The sequence below is a fragment of the Cynoglossus semilaevis genome, chromosome 4 (assembly GCF_000523025.1).
Source record: "Cynoglossus semilaevis isolate Cse_v1.0 chromosome 4, Cse_v1.0, whole genome shotgun sequence".
Lineage (NCBI taxonomy): Eukaryota > Metazoa > Chordata > Actinopteri > Pleuronectiformes > Cynoglossidae > Cynoglossus > Cynoglossus semilaevis.
Genome location: NC_024310.1, coordinates 16375539 through 16395264, shown reverse-complemented (window position 1 = coordinate 16395264; position 19726 = coordinate 16375539). Strand labels below are relative to the sequence as shown.

General features: G+C 42.0%; 1 protein-coding gene across 1 annotated transcript; it reads left to right on the top strand.

Annotated features, from left to right (window-relative positions):
* The first annotated feature begins 11553 nt into the window (after positions 1-11553).
* ankk1 (ankyrin repeat and kinase domain containing 1) lies at positions 11554-18172 on the top strand. The gene is made up of 9 exons (XM_025055096.1): positions 11554-12417; positions 13384-13666; positions 13737-13888; positions 14140-14189; positions 14443-14598; positions 15163-15287; positions 15401-15434; positions 15918-16155; positions 16548-18172. Exons 1-9 carry the CDS (start codon positions 12233-12235, stop codon positions 17581-17583), a joined length of 2259 nt encoding a protein of 752 aa, XP_024910864.1. The 5' UTR covers positions 11554-12232; the 3' UTR covers positions 17584-18172.
* Positions 18173-19726: the final 1554 nt, after the last annotated feature.

Sequence of the window (19726 nt, the reverse complement as noted above, 5' to 3'; positions counted from 1 at the left end):
TTTTTTTTTACACTTTTATTTTTACAAACAAACAAGGAACAAAAAGAGGAACGCTTCCAGGAGGAACAGGACAAACGATAAAGATATAAAGATTAAAAAAAAGAGTTTTTATTGAGATCAGATGAGGTGAAAACATGATGGGTGACAAAATAAATAATTTTGCAGAGAGGAAATGACAAACTATAAACTGGAAAGGCAGGATCCCAGGAGGACACGAGAGATGGGGATACAACCGAAAAGACACCCAACATCCAAGACAAGCAGAATCCAGAGGCTCGCAATTGCTAAGAAAGCAGACGTCACTGGAATAAATATTCTCAATTCCACAGGAGACGGCTCTACGGGGAGAAGGAAGGCTCTGACAACGAAACGATTGGAGATTAGAGGGAGGGAAATGGTAGGAAAGGTGAGACTGAAGGAAAGGACGTGAAAAATGCTCCCCTTGGAACGACTACTATCTCTGAAGACCTCAGAGGAGACAAAGGGTTCGTTGTTAGGAACTTGTCTGGATGCGGCAGTTTGATTAAACTGTAAGGAACCCCTGTGCACAGGGTCATTTATCTGGGTGAAAGTACTAAAAGGTATTGTAATAAAAAACAATCAATTTTCCTATGAAGTGTTAAACAGATCACACATGTCACACACGCACATCAACACACAGGGCCAGGACTTTAAGGCAAATTGACTTATACTTTCACTCCGGAAAAAAAAGAAAATTCAGAGGAAAGCCATTTGCTGTGTTTTCTGTGAAAGTTAAAGTAAATGTGGTCCCAAAAGTCTGTCATTAATTTTGCTTAAGCACTAACACAGTAAAGACAACATTTACCCCGCAGCAGGGGGAATTAAATCAGCCAACTCGGCTGGTTGTAAGAAGCTATCACTGATTTTTTGTCACCAAGCACCAAAGGCTGTGAGCCAATCAGAGATCAGATCATAGACATTAATATATATATATATATATATATATATCAAATTTTGAACATAAATTTGCTTTTACAGACCATGTAAAACAACGATGATTTTTATGCAAATGCAATAACTTCCAGGGTCAGCTACAGCTTCACTGGGGTCAGTTTGACCCTCTGATGTGTCACTGCTCCTCATCCTCCTCTTTTAGTCCTGTTTTTTTTAACTTTTTGCTTTATCCAGTTCTGCTGCTGCTGCTGATGGTAACAAGCAGAGATCTCTTCAGATCCTAATGACATAAATGAGCCCTGGAGCAGAGGGAAAAAAACCCAATTAATTTCCTCTCAGCAGCACGTCACCACCACGACTGCACCCCCTGCTGTACGGAGGTGACAGTTTACTTGGTGCAAATGGCCTGACGAAACTAACAAGCTGAGCATCAGGCAGGGAAATATTCGAGGCTGACTCTGAATGCAAAACTAGCACAAGTAGTCATAGTTAATCATTGTTAGTCAAAGTGAGGAGAATACGAATAAGGAAACAAATGTGACCTTGACAGTGAGGCATTCAGGTGCAGCTGCAAATCAAATCAGACATGACAGGGAGAAGAGAAGCACTTTTTTTCAAAATGAACACCTGGTGGCCGTAAACTCATTTTAATTGTTTGTGTCAAATTAAATATTCCACACAAGTACTACTAACAATGTGTCAATAATAAAGTACTAATGAGAAAACCAACAATGAGCGGTTGACCATGACCTTAAGGCACTTGAACTCACCACGTGTACTCTGCAGACCACACCACTGTGCTGATAGTAAACAGTATGTATGAACTCAGGGACTGTTACCAACTATTTTGCAAACCCCTTGACTGACATGATTGCAGTGGCACTGCTGCATTTGTTAAGTCAGAGTGTCGACCTGAGGTACCCAAAACACAGGCCGACGACATGACTAATGATGTGGAGCAACATGCAGCAACAAAATCACGACCCACACGGGCGACAACGATATTCCTGTTCCACACTATTTTAGCCACGCTGTAAACTTAGCAGTACATCTCCTTACAACTCACGGTGAAATGTTTCACAGCGAGCTGTGAGCTTCAGCTTCAACTTCACTGTGAAAAAAAAAAAAACTAAGCTATGCAACTGTTCGCACAGAAACTCATGAATCAAAGCTGACTTCACATCGAGAACAAACAAGCTGTTAATGAAAAATTCATCTGATCCTGCACATGCTGAGCACATGGTACAGTCGGACGGGTCAAATAAGTCTTTGTCACTGAAAGGGCCTCCCTTTCCTCCCCCAAACCTCCACCTGCTGTGGAAGTGGAAATCAGAGCACAGGACACAAACGCAGCACAGAGAGTGTTTCTGTTCAGGACGTGGGGGAGACAAACACATCACTGCCTTCAACTTCACCTGGAAATACCACAACAAGTCAATTTAAACCTGGAGCTGTGGCTGATACTGCGGCGTCCATAGGGATGCTGCTTTCACAGCCTGTTAGTGAAGCAGCTGCAGCACGATTGGCTACGGTGAGTCAGGCAGAACTGTTAGAACAACAACGTGGAGCAGGTTAGATTTAATAAACCGCTGTAGAGAATATATAAATGTATAAAACACAAGGGGGGAGTAGAGATTATTGCACACACACACACACTTTTTATTTAGTCTTAGATGTTTTAGGGGTTGCAGCATTGGTCCCTCCAGCAGATGGCACCCCAGGGGACCACACATGTAGCCTCTGCCCATTGGTAGAAACTGTTAGAAAACAGTGCTTCCACCAGTCACCAGTGAACTTGGTCGAAACTTTATGGAACAACTTCAGTTAACACAAAGAACCTTTAAAATCATCTGCTCATTAAGAAAGTGGTGGAACATTTTTTTTTTTTGCAGAAAACTTTGCATGTCTCTGTCTATGATATCTTAAAGACTCAGCTGGCGACTGCAGTAAAGGTCAGTCAATCTAAAGCCCGGCAGCAACAGCAGAGGTCAGTTTATAGTCTACTTTCTGGACCGTGCTCACAGAATGGAAAAACAATGTAGAACCCAAGTGAATGGAGCAGTAGTTGAAGCTGAGAAATTGGAGGCAGGAAATGTCATAAGGTCAACTCGCATGTGTCTGAATGCAGTGTGTCAGTTACTGCAGGAGACCCAGTCTGAACCACTACTGCCTCCACCTAAACAGAAGAAGAAGATCATGGTTTTAGACCAGTCTCTGGGTAGCCATCTCCTGCAGCCTCTCATTCTGTTCTACTGTGTTCATGTATAATTTAGCCGATTAAAGAACCACAGCGGTCATCTCTGCGTAGGCTGCATCCATTAAAAACTTTAACTTTTTTCCTCTGAATTCATACTTTGAAATGATGATCACCCAGGATGCAAATTACACCTGTTATCATTTAGAAGTAAGAACTTAGAGAAAAAAAAGTTAGTTTTTAATGGATGCTTTGACTGAAGTCCACATCTTCTAAAGTTGCATACAAGATTTCCAAGTCACATGTTGCAACCACCTGGACAGCACATCATTTAAATACAAACGGGCGACAACACCTCAGTCGTTCCTTTCGTACTTCCTGACTAAAATCAGACATTGAACTAAAAAAACGAACAAAAAATTATAATTTACTTTTAAGACACACTGCCGTGAATAAAAGAACTTTGTCATTCGACTCCCAGGGCAGCAGCTTTGACAGACGACTGTCAGACTGTCAAATGCCACCAAATGTGTTTGAGGTACTACGGCTTTTATCAATCCATCAAGATGCAGTTACATTTTAGGGTCTGGATCCTCTCAGCTCAGTAAACAGAGGAGTGCTGTAGCTCCACGCTGTTATCTCCCTCAGCCAGAGTCACTCAGGTAGATGGAAATTGCAGCAGACTCCTGCACACGGCCGCGCTGCCGCGTGAACCCACAACTCCTCGGTGTGTCAGAATGTGGAAAAGGCTGTCTGTTGACTTTTATTGTGCTTCTGAGCTCAGTGCTTGTAAAAAAAAAAAAAGAAAAAAAAAAGTTGGCACATCTGCGACAAATCTTTTCTAACAGAATCTATTCCTGCTCCTTGGACCAGGGGAAAAAAAGTACAACAGTTTACACCAGCCAGACATGATAATGAATCTCTGCGATGGAGATGGAGTTCAAATTAACATATGAAATATAATCCTGGCTCCACTCTGGAATTTTAATGCATGGATTATTAATATTGTACGCTATGCAAATAACAGGTAAGCTCACCTTCTCCTGTCACACACTCAATTTCTACTTTTCCTCAGTTGAATATGAAATATTTATCACTTTTTAGATCAGTGGTCCCAAACCTTTTTTATAGCAAGGCCGGTATCAGCCGTTACTGTGGATGAAACATCTTTTAGACTTTATTCTGTTAGCGTTAGAGTCTGAATGACTGTTGTTTTGATTATCTTTTAATGATAAAATAAAGGGATTTGTCTGGATTTTGTTTGATTGAAGTCAATTAGTAAAATGACCTGTGGACCGGGAGCAGTCCCTGAACCGGGGGTTGAGGACCCCTGTGTTAGATGACTTTTTGTTTGTATCAACTCTAATATTTTCATCTGAAACGCTCAGTTGGCCACTGACAGTTTTACGAAGAGTTAACCTGTGTTTCGCTTTTTGCCTCTTTGAGTCCTTTTATATTTGGGTTTATGAGGAGAGAGATTCTGTCAAGGTGGTGTTTCTGTGTTCTGGTTAGCTGCAGAGCCAGCGGGAAACAGGCCGAGGCCCAGTGCCCTGTCAACCGATGCCAATTTCACCCACACTCTCCTCCAAGTGATTAATTACTCAGACGTGCACGGACACAGTGATCGCAGCCTCGGCTCAGGAAGAAACCATCACCTGACGGTGAAAGGCTACGACCACAGAGGCTTCTCACAGCAGTGAGCGGATGAGAGGACGTGGAGCCGGAAGAGTTTTGAATGTAACGACCCCCTGACCTCTGTTGAAAACACAGGAGACAGACGAGGACGGTGTGTGTGTAGGCTGTGGTATAAATATTCATCAAAATTTGGTTTTCAGTCCTTTCTGTGGAACTCATCCTGCTCTACCTTGTACCGCTATTAAAAAGTGGATATAACATTGGACTTGACTTGACTTGAACACTGTCTGGAGAGAGGACCAGGAGGAGAAGGTGAGACTACTGACTACGACTAAAGAAGTAAAATAATATTTGTCCACACTATAGTGAAAATGGAGGAGTATTAGTGCAGTTATACGAACAGGCAACGAGGGGGAAAATATCTAACCTGATCAAGGCCAAGCACACACATCGTGGAACATCTATCATGTCATTACACACTCTGAAGGTTTTTGCAAAGTGAGAGAATAACATTCACAGAGCAGCAGAGGACACATGATACGCTCTCCTGCTGGTGTGGAAATGAGGCCTCTGATTAAATGGGAAAACTGAGTCATCTGACAACTGCTGGTCTGAGGTGAAACAGAGGATAACAGAGGACTTTTATTTGTCCAAACAGCACCAAGTGCACATCATCGTGACTATAGATGTTTTTTGATTTGTCATGTTCGGAAGGGAGATGACGTCAATTATGTTGCTTTTTGAGTCTGATGTTGCCCTGCATGTGGTTTGGACCTTGTGGTTTGTTATGAGTGTTTTCTTTCACTTTATTCCTAACGACTACCTTTGTACTCGATACTCGATGTTGGTTTCAAAGACAAAAGACTCACTTTGCCAAATGTCCTTTTATAAGAGGTAACCACGGCCGATGTTTTTACGTCTTACGTTTTACGTTTTTGATGTCCTCCCAACCTGAAAGGACTATAGACTTTTAATCCCACCCTCACCTTTTGACTGCTGTGATTGGCTGATGGATGGAAGTATTCATTAGAATCTAACACCTTTCAGGATTATAACATTTGTCCTACGACCAGCGGTGGGTAGTAACGAGTTACATTTACTTGAGTAGGTCTTTCAAATAAAATACTTCTAGGAATAGTTTTAAATCCCTATACTTTTTACTTTTGCTTGAGTAGGTTTATGAAGAAGAAACAGTACTCTTACTCATTACTTTTATCAGAAATACTGGATAAAGCTTTAGCTGTAATTTTGTTTATCTGATTGAATGCTCATTAAAAAAAATATATCAGATGTTACTCAACAGTCAGTACTAGAGGAGTTTTTTCACCAAGTACTTTTTTTCCTCTTACTCAAGTAATTATTTGGATGACTACTTTTTACTTCTACTTGAGTAATATTATTCTGAACTAACAGTACTTTTACTTGAGTACATTTTTTGGCTACTCTACCCAGGCCAAGAATAGCATTTTCTGAACCATAAACTGACAGTATTCCAACTGTCCAGTCATTTAATTAGCTTTGGTTTCATGTTTGATGTCTGTTTCCCACTGTCTCTGCTAATAAGCAGGTGGGAATTTATCTTCCAAAAATGAATTACCTTTTAGCTACAACAACATCTGAGACACACACGCTCTACCCTGCTGTCTTCTAAAAGCACTCCCTTCAGCCAAAGTGCATGCTTCCCCTGTGAGGCCTCTGTCACCAATCTGAAGAATCACAAACCCTTTGGTCCCTTCGGTGCCAGTGTGTGACAGACTCAACTTCCTTTTATTATGTAATTATATGTTGTTTCTTGAAACAAAAGCAATCAGGCGGCACCGTGTCCCAGCATGCGCAAGATATGATGCTAGGAAGGAAATTAAAGATGACCACGCATTTATTTAGAGATAAAAGAGCATTTTAATATATTCATTTCTATAATTAAATAAACAGTATATATTACGTCTATATATTGTCTTATCAGGAAATGGGATTTTTTTTGTTTCTTTGATACAAGCACAAAGACAATCATGAAAGCCACGGTTGTCTTTGGCTGCAGCAGCGCCACCTTCAGATCCCGTTACGTCGGTATACGCAGAGGAGCCGACTGGATCCAGGCGTGAATGAGAGGCCACTGCGGCCAATCCCACTGATCATGCCCTCACTAAAATAGCTCAGACAATTACATTAGTCAACAGACACAAGAGCAGTCAATCACATTAGCCAGGCGTCACCACACAGCCAACCACTAGCATCCGCAGGAACAGAGCAGACGAGATGATGAGAAGCAATCCAATTCACACCTTCTCTCCAGGGGTGACACAGCTGTTGCTGTCAAATTTCACACTTAGGCAGGAGCAGTTTATTATCATTCACTGAAAATAAATAGTGTCCTGCAAATAGAAAAGCTGCCCTGATCCCTCTCCGATCACTCAGTGGTAACAAATCAATAGCCTTTATATCCCGCCTCCAGACTGATGGCACCTTCAGGTTGGTTTTTTAAAAATAACACAGTCATTTGTGACCTGGCAGCTACAGCGGCTGAGATGGACCGCTTTCATTTATTATGGGGAGAACACATACAGGAACCAAAGCTGCTCCAATTATGGGTTTCTTTGTCATGTTGAAAATGTCAAAATCACTTGTGACATGTCTCGGGGTGATCGATGGAGGAGTAAAGATTATTCTTCACCCACCATGTGATGAATTTCTCCAAAGACCTGTCAGTCAATATTGACTTAGACCTTCATTCCTCTTGTAAATCTCCACCCTGATTCCTTAATCACTGCAATTAAACTGCATGTAATGGACTAAACTGTCTGCTTCTTGTCACGACTCTGACAGATATTTCAGTCTTTTACTGTTTTTGTCTTTTTACTGTGTATGTGTGTCTATTGGGCGGGGCTTCTCCATCTCCGCCTCTCCATCCCCAGCTGTATATATCTTTACTCCTCCTTTGCTCCTTGACAAATTGTTCACTCCTGTGTGCAGTTCACTGCTCAGAGCCTCAAGCCTTAAATCTACCAACCGTGGAGGCTCAGCCTGTTTTCCATCAGTCTGTCGCACTGAACCTCAGATAAAAAAAAAAAATCTCTTTTTTTAAAGTGAGAATTTACTTTTCTTTTATGCCATTTCCTCTGTCTTAGAAACACTATGGCAGCAGCTATATTTCAAAAATGTCTTTATCTTTTTATTTTTATGAACGAAACACTGTCAGTGTCACACCGCCCACTCACTGCCTTAATCTGTCGTTAATTCTCACCTACACCAGAGATATTATGCAAACGTATTCACTAGTATAATTAAAGTGACATTAGTCATATTAATATATGATTTTTTTTTGTAAATCAGTGTAAAAATTACAGATTGTCAAAATTAACATTGCCACTGTTACAACACACCCAGTAGGTGGCAGTAGTACCATTCAAAGATTGCTGGGAAAACATACAAGAGTACATTTAGGTACATAAAAAATGGGATTTAAAAAGACTTATATTGAGGATTTGTAAATACACTGTCCTGGTACTTTATTATTAGATTACATTAGATTAAATTAGATCCCACACTTAGGAAATTGTCATGTTGCAGTAATAAACGGCAGAGGTTGAATAGACTGAATAGTAAGAAAAAGAAAGGAAAAACAATATATTTTAAATATAAAAAATATTTTTCAAATGTGCCTCACAACTTCTTCTGTACCACGGTCCTTCACTTCTGTAAATATAGATATAAACGTGTCATTGAGAATGTCTAAGGTTTTCAATTGATTTGTATTCAGACCGAGTGGGTTCTTTCCCCTTTATTACAATAATATCACAGACACGTCGCGCTTCATGATTCAGCACGACGCCTCACTTTGTCAGCTAACGTGTTTGGAATTCTGCTGAAATGCATGTCCCATTACAAATGTATGGAAAGAAAGGTTTAGATTACATTTGCTCAGCGTTCCTGCGAGAGATACAAGTGAACCAATTAATGTTCGGTTCTGAAACATACAGCTTTCATGCATGTAACATTTACCCAAGTGCAGAATAGATTAAAAAGGTCCCGTTGATAATAGTACAACGCCCACACTTTCATCAGTCTCTGTTATGGGCGAGGACCGTGGATCAGAGCTGGAGTGGAAGCTGTTGGTGATTGGTTTAAAATGGGAGATGATGAAAAAAAAAAAACTTCAGGTAAGAAGCTCTGCCAGTTTGGCTAGAACTGTTAATGTGATTACCCGAGGTTGGTGAAGTGTTGGCTCTTTGAATGAAGACAGACTGCCCACCTCAGGGCTCCATCGGGGTCTGGTTTTCACTGCAACATGTATCCAAAAGTACTTTGTGTATCATGGTGTGTATCACTGAAGGATGGAGCTGAGGTTTTCTATCAGTGAACATTAGATTAACCAAACTCAGAGACAGAGATTGGCTGCTGGGAGAATGTTGTTTTTAAAGTTAACAACTATTCACATAGAGAAGAAGACTTTGTTCTGTTTGGACAGAAAATCTAAATGAAACACCAGAGTTGGATTCTACTCAAACAGGCACATGTCAGGTGACTTTCCATCTGAATCAGAGGCTGATCTGATTCAATGGGAACATGTAGTACAGGTAGAGAAATCACAGATTGACACCTGTGATGGTTGGAGATTTTTTTTGTATTGTTTTGAAATAACAGCGCACTTGAAATTCCCCTTGTGTAAAAGTCTGCTGTAAGTTGATTATTTTTTAAAAATCAATAGAAGTTTCCCACTGATGGCTGTTTATGTTTCTCCTTGATTTGGACAGACACGGAGGCCAAATGACATATCTAAATGCAAATCATCTCAGAGCAACGCAGCGCCCTCCGTTCCTCTAGACGTCCCGGGTGAGACAGCCGATTAAAAGGAGCAGGAGGGGAGGAGAAATCCATAATAATAAATATCATTACGTGTGACCTCGAACCTGAAGAGAAGGCTAAAACCAGTGACAGCAAACTCTTGACCTGTGTCTGCCGTCTGATAAAACAAAACCTGAAGTCTTGCACAGGCACATCTGCACTAACTGTGGAGACAAATGAAGCCAGTGAGGAGTGAGCAGAGAGCTGCTGGGTGAGAGTTTACAGTGAATATTTGCATCATGCTCACAGCACGAACTACATTGCATCTAAATGTGCTACGTGCGAGGAGTAAAGAAACCCTAGGGAGATGGCCCAGATATTTATACGACCGGCAAAGCTACCAGTGGCCCACAGGAGCAATTTATATGATGCCGAGTCCAAAAATGATCTTACACTTTTGTGGGTGTACAGTACCTATGGGTGTGTAGGACTATGTACAGTGTATCTCAGGTTGTTCCCTTCTATAACATCACAGCGGTCACATCTCCAGGTGAACTCAGTAGTAAAGGCTTTGAGTGTTGGTAAAACAAAAGTGACGTTTCCATGAGAACAGAACAGACCAGACCAGAACAGCAGGTGGGATTAAAGAGGAAGTGTTAAAGTGTTAGAAGACATCTCTCTGTAACCATCTCCTGAATTAAGTCTTATTACGGTAATCCTCCCACAAAAAGCCCAGCAGTTAAAGTCTTTCCTGCTTTAATGGCAGACGGAAGAAATCACACGTTAAAATCTCGCTACTTTGAAAAGTGCAGCAGCTGCTTTTTCAGCAGAAACGGCAAAAGTCTGTCAAAGCAAACTTTATGTGCAGCGAGGACCAGTGACAATCTGCATCACACTTCTGCAAAGGTTAATCAAAGTGAATATTCATCTGAAATACGCCGCTGTTTTATAAAAACAGAGCTGTCTTTGTTACTATGGTTAAGTTACGATCGGTCACACGCACTATCAAGTACTTCATAAAATATCCATTTTTACTTCTTAGATAAACTTCAGAGTTAGGCCACATTCTTTACCAAATAGGAGTTTGACATAGAGTGGTGGTTCTCAAACTATGGCATGCATGCCACTGCTGGAACCTGTGCTCCCCCTAGTGGTGGATACAAATGTGTTTTTCCAAAACAGCAATGGCAGTCGCTCTGCGTGTGTTTGTGTTTGTACGGGTCCATGAGTCTACACCTGGGGCTCAAGCAGCCTGAGGCCAATGCTGTGGGCACTGTCCATTTAGGGGGCGCTAAGAATTGGAGAAGAAAACAGTCATTTAACTGCATAACATTCCTGATAAAATGACTGTATATGACAGTATATCCCGTCCTCTACCCCCCCACTCCCCTCCCCCAGAGAAGGTCCATGATGGAAAAGAACTGAAAGAAGAGAGTGACGTCAATGTAAACAGATTGTTCTGGGATCAGTGTTGGTCCAGTGAATGTGATGTAAAGCAGCACAGCTCATTTGAGAGTTATTTAAAAAGAGCTACTAATGATAATGGTATTAGTATTGATGCAGTTCATGTGATCTGTGTGGTCAGTCGTTGCGGTCGGTGTGATCAGTCTTTGTGGCCGGTGACGTCAGAGCTACAATCAATGCGGTGTGTGCGGACATGCATGGTTTCATGTGGTTGTTGCTGTTAGTGTCAACATTGTAGTCCATTTGGTGAGTGCTGTCGTAGCAATGAGTGCCTCCTTGTGGTCAGCATGTTACTGAGGTCATGTCCCCTCAGACTCTACACCGCCTAGATGAAAGGTCACCAATGTGAGGTGCCTGCGGGGTATGTTCTAGAAATAAAACTAGGCAACAAGAGGGTCAAAAGTTGTACTGTTACTGTGCTTTTGGAATCAGTTCCACTTGCAGTGATATTCAAATGGGTGGAACGACAATGGTAAGAAGAGAGCCTACTGTGGTATTAGACAGTCTGAGCAATGATGTTGGTAAAGTGTCCCCAAATATTTGTTTTTTGATAGATAGATTGATGGATTGATGGATGGATGGATAGATGGATAGATAGATAGATAGATAGAGAAATGTATCAGCCACAGCTACTGGCAGCTGATCTCAAATCAACAATCAGATCCTGTCCGCTGCTGTGACATCACATGAGGGTGACAATGACAGTTATGGTCTGTGGCCTTTATCACACACACTCACACAAACAGTGCCATAATGCCGACCACACTGCTTTTTCACAGGAGCTCCAGGGGGTTAACTGCCTTGTTAAAGTACAATTTCATGGAAGCATCTGGTTCATTATTTTCTGTAAAGCGAGAAGGAAATCACGACAAACATATTTCTCATATCAGAGATCATAGCTGATACTCTGAGCATACTCTGAATTCTGAGAATGTTGAAAAGCAGCATACTCTGACATGAGTGGAAGCTAGGTCATCAGTCACGGCAGTAAAAAACCAGTTTCTCTACATTTCTGTGTAAACAAGTCAAGTGGGTCAGATCCTCCCACTGTCAGCTCTAGCCCTGCGTGCATCGACTGCTCATGCCTGAAACACACACTGAAGTCCATGTCCGCATTGCTGCAACTTTCGCTTTACCTTCATGCGCTGTCAGTAATCAATGCCGATCCCAGGGACGAGTCCTGTTTATATGTAGGATTGGAGCCACAGTGTTGTTGGTGGCCAGTTTTAAGCCTCTGTACTCATGGAGTCCTGCAACAGGAGCCCTGGGGAGTTCAGGGATTTCAAGAAGGGTGACTTTGAAGTGAACTGGATCAAACTCGCCGAATGCACATTTGGTCAGCTTTACCAGGTCAAGCTCAAACTCTGGCGGGAAAAATGTGTCCTCAAGTGCTTCGACACAACCTTGTATGGAACCAATATTTACAGGTAATGAGAATAATTAATATGGGTGTGTATACTGTATGTAATGCAATATAACATGATATACTGTGATACTATAGGCACGACGCTATATTGAGGGTTTTTTTTACAATTGAATTGAAGAAATACTGTCAACATAGTAAACACACAATGCTGATGCCAGGAATACTTGAATGTTAATTATTAATAAAGTTAATACAGTGCTGTAGAATATCGATGCGGTATCCTGAAACAAAATATCGCGAGATTTCAGTGTATCAATATTTTGTTAAAAACCTAATTTTTTAAATACAAAAAAAATATGATTATAATCAAAGCATTAGGTGTCAATGGGAAATTAGTAGGTTTATTAGGCTTGAGCAATGTATTGCACATTTTAAATTTGAATAATGCAGTAAAATATAAACACAAACAGTACTGTGTAATACTAGTGAGATTTGAGTTGTAGCAGTATCCCCTGTAAAACAACAAAATGATATACATAAATAATTAAAATGAAATGAATATATTGGATGTTAAATCAGATTGTTGACCAGTGTATGTATGACCAGAAAAAAAGTCAAGTATTGCAACATGTTGACCATATGGTGCAATATGAAGAAATGGAAACTATTTCCTGGCTGAAGGCGCTCCTGTTTCTAAGCAGCATCTCAAGGAGTGGATGTGAATCACTGGCGAAGAGAGACGTGATCTTTGACACCATTCTTCTCTCCAACGCTGTCGTCAGAGAGCCTAATTCCACACGCACATCGTCACTAGCCTTGCGGATTAGTGACATTTATTGAGTTTATTGAGTCTGTCGGTGTCTACAACCATGCAACAGCAGGCAGTCTCAAAAACAGAACCGTCTGACAGATGTTACTCACAAGAAATTGGGCACATTTGGTAGACGGCTCTGAACAAAATTCTCTCTTTTTTTTTGGTATGTCCAAGTGTTATTGACCAAAGTCTTTTTTCTCCCTTCTGCCACAGGAGAATAGTAGAAGCGGCGTCCGTCATTTCCAAAGTGAAATTCAAGTACATTTTATCCATGTACGGACTTTGCAGCGAGGCGTCTGCCGTGGTGATGGAGCACATGAGTCAAGGGTCACTGAACAATCTTCTGTCCAGTCACACGTTGATGTGGCCAAAGAAGTTCCAGATGATTTACGAGACATCCATGGGCATGAATTTCCTCCACACCATGAAGCCCCCACTGCTCCACCTCAACCTCAAGACGTCCAACATCCTGTTGGATGATCATCTCCACGTCAGGGTCAGTTAACCTCCCGACGTTTCTGAGCTGTAGAATTTGTGTATTGATAAAATCCTCTTTCCTGATGAAGATTTCAGATTTTGGTTTGATCCACTGGGAGGAGGGCACAAGCAAGAAGACGTTACTGGAGCATTTGACGGCCAGAGGAAACATAAATTACATTCCTCCAGAGTTGTTCACCCAGTCTTCTGATGCTCCTGGAACACCCTTGGATGTTTACAGGTGACTTCAAGGCCATTTTCAATATTGCACCATAAGACAACTGCAGATTTTTCTTCTGTTCCAGGTCAGTAGCCACCACTCACTGTTATTAACCTGCAGCCTTGACCTTCAGGTTATATATTGTTTTCTATGCTGTTGAAAAACAGGTCATATTCCATAAATTGCAATGACCCACTGTTTTTATTGCCCTTTCAAGGAAATTTGAGTTTGAAAATGAAATCTGACATTCTTCTCACTGCTTCGATCTTCAGCTTTGCCATTGTGATGTGGGAAATTCTGACACAGCAGAAACCATATCCAGGTTGGTTTGGAATTTATGACATCCCTGTCTCATTAAATAGATTTATTGGCCTAGTTTCCGCAATAGATCAAGTCATAGTTCAACCTCTTGAGTGATGTCAGTTTGTCTGTTCGCTGCAGTCACTTGGCGTGATACATGTGAACTGCATTCTCAGATGTGCCGTGGCCCGGCCTGTATTTCAGGCTGGAACAAAAATGTAGAAGAGTGTGAAGAAGTAAATGACAAGTTCAGATCCTTTCCTGTGTTGAACCAGGATGCAGTGTGACTACGGTGATCCTGCAGGTGTCACATGGGAAGAGACCCAGTATGGAGATGTTGCCTGATGAGAAGCCCCCTGAGTGCGGGCCTCTGATCGGCATCATGCAGCAGTGCTGGGATCAGGATCACAGGAAAAGGCCACACTTTGCAGGTATGGATTTTTCATCATTCATCCTTCATCATTCACGGCGTTACGAACAGAACGACTTAGTGAACGACACGGCTGCAGAGCTGTTCTCTTCTGTAAAGATGTGACATGATCAAAGGACGATGTTGATATTGAACACATGTAGCACATCTGCATGGATGAATGAATCCTGGGATAAATACTCAGCAAAAAAAACACACCGTGGGTCTGACTGTGGGCGTGACTGTAATAAAGCAGCTGCTGGATGAGGACACTGATGTGAAGTGCTTCAGTTGTTTGAACAACCACTGACATATGAAGGTCATTCTCTTGCAAACACATTACTGTTATGTCAGTGTGTACCTGTCCTGCCGTCCCCCGCCCCCATTAATCACATTACATTAATAACAATCCACCACTAATTAAACTTGCATCCACTGAAAACGGTGCCTGATGCACAGCTGCTCCTCATTCACTAGTGTGATCGGCCTCTGACGACCACTTTGTGCGTTCTGACTTGTACATGCGGGATTTGGATTCATTGGACAGGGGCAGGTTCAGATCTGTAGTTTGTTGTGTGGTTTCCAGAGACTGTGATGAAGACGGAGGCTTTGAACGAGGTCCTGAAGATCCCAGGTCCAGTCCACTGTCCCAAAATCGTCGATAAGCATCTGGCACCTGATTACTCCTTGCTGGTTCCACCAATTCATAAAGTATGTTTGACTTGGTTCTCTTTTACTATCCATGACCTTTTCTCACATTATTGATTAATAAATGTGCTAATCACTGATTAAGATGATTTTCCTTTGACTATTTCCTTTTTCAGATTGTTTTTCCTCAGATGTCTAGCGGTCTCTCAGGTAAACAGACAGCTCTCTCTCTCTCTCTCTCTCTATTTCTATTCAATACCATGCAGAAGGGTAAATATTTTCAACTGTTATTTGCACTACATACTTTTAAATTTTATCGTGACCATAAATAGTCGCCGCCCACCTCCAGTAATAGGACTTATTTTTTCCCCTTTGAGTGATCATGCCGCTCCTCAAAGTATTTATCTTTGGAGTTGTTGTTAGCATCTCTCTGTTCCTCTTTGAACAAACCCATCGATTCTTCTTCTTTTTCAGACATTAATGTACAAGGAAAACTTTTCACTAAAGAAACTGGTATTGATTGAGCAGCATGGGTCCCTGAAAGTTTCATTGTGCAAACAAGCAAATGGATCCACATAGAGTAAACCAGAAGGCTGACGTAAAATAAAGAAAATCTGATTTAAAAAAGGGTTTTTTTTCCTTCAATTTTAAATTCATTGTCCCATTTGGCGTTGTCTCTTTTTTTTTCCACAGCTGACCAGACCAAGGACAACATCCTCGGCCTTTTGTCCAGGAAGGACTTTGGTAGTTTCAGACAGTCTCTGAGGAAGGAACACGTGTACAAAGAGTTCTCAGGGAAAAAGCGCCTCCTTCACTTCACCGTGGCCAGTGGTGATATACAGAGTGTGGAGCACGTCCTGAGTCTGGGTGCTGACGTCAACTGCATGACGGCCAGAGGTTACACGCCTCTAATTATTGCTGTTCTGCACAGGTCTGTAAGAAATGACACATGGAGTGTGACATGGGGAGATTTGTGTGTGCAGTAGGTCGTGAGGTCATTTTTAGGGTGACATTTAGGGGAAATGGTTCTATATATTTATATAGACAAAGATATAGATAAATAGGTATGCATATTACTTCTATATATATGTCTATTCATATGTGTGCATACTGTACATATATATTTACACACAAACAGACATTTATACACATATGTACTGTATATGCAGTATGACAAAGTGTATTATGGGATTTTTTCTTCTGAGTTAGGGTTAGAACATTCCAGTCATCCTTTTTGTGAGAAATAATAATAATAATAATAATAATAATAATAATAATAATAATGATAACAAAAGTGAACAGTTTTGAATGTTTGTCTCCTAGGCTCCATGACATCGTCTCCCTACTAATGGAACACGGTGCCTTGGTCACTCAGGGGGACGAAGACGAGTGGACACCGATACATTTTGCTGCTCAGAATGGAGATGACAGGACTCTGCGCCTCCTTCTGGACAACGGCGCTGTGGCTGATGCCCGGGAAAAGAGCGGCTGGACGCCACTCCATCTGGCCTGCCAGAACGGCCATGAATCAGCGGTGCGTCTGCTGCTTACACGGCTGTCACAGGAAGCTTTGGGGGAGCAGGAGGAAACACGGGGGAGGACAGCACTTCACCTGGCTTCTTCTTACGGACATCTAAATATTGTGAAGTTGCTCCTCTCCCAGGGAGCAGATGCCAATGTTAGCGACCACTCGCTCTGCACTCCTCTTCACTTGTCAGCTGAGGAAGGCCATTTCAGAGTGGTGAGGCAGTTGGTGAAGAGCGGCGCGAGTACCAACAGTGCAGACAGCAGGGGACTCACTGCACTTCACCTGTCTGCCCTGAAGAGCCATACAGGCATATGCAGACAGCTGCTGTCCGCGGGATCAGACCCAGAGTCTCGGACTCTCCAAGGGTGGACCGCAATGCACCTGGCTGCCCTGAGGGGTCATGAAGGCACCGTGGCTCAGCTGGAGAAGCAAGGTGGTTCTGTGAACACTGCAGGTGAGAACGGATGGACACCACTCCATCTGGCCTGCTACCAGAACAAACCAGAGGTGGTTGAAAAACTTCTGGCAGCCAGAGCTGACCCCAACATTAGTGAGGAGAGCGAGGGATGGACACCTTTACACGTCGCCTGCATGAGTGTGAGTTTACCGTGTGTTCTTCATTTGATAACGCACAAGGCTGACGTCAATGCAGTAAACCTGGGCAAGGCCACACCTTTACACATAGCTGCACGGCACGGCTGTGCGCCCATCGTAAAAGCGTTGCTGCTCAATGGAGCGGACAAGAGACGGGAGGATTCCACTGGATTCACAGCTCTGTCTGTGGCTCAGAGCTGTGGCAACTGGGAAATCGTACAACTTCTCCTGGAATAGGAATTATCCGTGTGAATTGAGTTTTGGTAAAGTGTTCTTCATGAAAGTATTACAGTGGCCTGAAAACAGTCAGTGCAGTGGCTGCAACACCATCTCCATTTTCAGTGGGGATTAAAAAGTAGATTCAAGTGAGATGTGGGAAATATTCAGTGTGCTGTTGAAATGAGCTTAGTCTTCACTCTGTTTATCTTCTGTGCTCACAGCGCGGTTGTTAATGTGTCAAAGTTTTATTTCATGAAAGTTGGACATTCTTTTTCTCTGTATATTTTGGTCCATTTTTGAAAGATAAACACCAGTAATTAACACAGATACAATCAGTTCCTTTAATTGAGTGAGGAGATGAATTTGACCCCGGGGTCATCCTGCCTGTTTCACTGCTACCGTTTTTTTCTCTCTCTTCTTGTCTTTGGTTAATGTGTGTTATATAAAGTGTGCATGAGATTGACTGCTAACCTACTGATGCTCTGAACATAAGATGCTGGACTCACCTGCTGCTGGAAACCTGCCTGAATGTCACTCGACTAGACTTCCAGTGACTGTTTTATTTATTTATTTTTGTTTGTTTTTTTAAATACAACCTCAAATCTTGTTTGTTTGCTGGTGATTTGTTAGTAGTTTGGTATTGGACAGTGTCTCAAGCTATCCAGGTTAGCCCTAGTTCACTCTGGACTTCAACCGGAAACAGTTAGTCAAAGGAGTTTTCCCTGGATTTGAACCAGCACCCTCTTGCAATAGGTTCAGGATCCCATCTCAAATGTGTCAAATGTACAATTTCCCTTGCGTGTCTATTAGTACTAAATTATGAGCCACATCTACCGGTCTTAACAGTAAAGCAGTGTGAATAAGTGAAGTGGTTCTGGTAAAAGAAATTGAGTTCTTAAAAAGAAGGAGATTTGTGGTAATGTGGACCCAGGATTTTAAGTGTCATAAACCATGCATTTCCATGAGACATGGGTTAAAGTCAGTTAAAATAGACAAAAAAAGGGTCTTCTCTTTAAATGTGACTGTTGTGACTGCTTTTATTTGATTTTTAACACTACTGCCAACTGTGAATTAAATTGTCAGTGTTACATGTCATTTCTGACAGAGGTGCCAAACAGACAGTGCTTCAGGAAATTAAATGACAGATCACAGCATTGACTGGATCCTCCCAAAATGAATATGCACAAACAGAGTGAGCTCTCTGTTCTGGGATGATTTTATTTGCAGCAGTTCTCCCTGATTATCACTCATTCCCCTGCAGACCGAGTCGAGAACTGTCGGCTTCTGCTTCTCTCATTTACAACGACAGCAACACCTTGTTAAATCCAAATGGGATGCATGGAAACTGGAGCTGCACTGATCTACTTGTTCACAGGATGCTGCCTGAAACCATTATTGCCCGACTCTGGAGGCAGAGGAGGAAACCGGATTTAATCTTCAAAAGAAAGAATTTGGATTCAGTCATTATTCTCTGGTCGTGATGTGTTTGTTTTCTCAATGTACTCTGACTGTGAAGCTGTTGTTTTGTCTGTTTATTGGCTGTGGATTAATCATGATTAATCATAGAATGTGTGGAGAGTTTCTTTCTGAACTCCAGTCCAGTTGTTGTCCTAAACAATATTAATCAGTCCTGAACAATCCATTTGACTGTTGTGACTGTCAGCCTGTCAGTCGTAGACTGACTGTCCTGAGCTCAGTCAGTCTTCTCTGACACATGCCGGGCCGCTGACCAGAGGTTGAAGCCCCCACGAACACATGCTGGGAGTTGATGATGGGATTTTGAGCTGAATAACCTGTTTGTTGGGAAGAACGGTTCTTCTAATCCTATCTCGAAGATATTGCAGCTCTGCTCTATGTAAATGGGACATATGTGAGAAAAACACAATTAAAACCAACAGATGATAATTCCTAAATGATGACAGAGGAATACACATCAAGTTGATGAAGGTGAGGGAATGGCGAAGTCGTACCAGGTTACAGGGTTTGTTTACCTCAGAGGTGAAAGTCGAGCTTCTCTCCCTCACTTCAGAAATCGTGAAGAACTTTGGGAACGTCAGAACTCTTTCTTGTGATTAAAGGCAAGTCATAAATAAACGTTTGCACCCATGCAAACAGTGGAAGTGTAAATTTCTGTGGGAGATTCCAAGGCGACAGAATTATC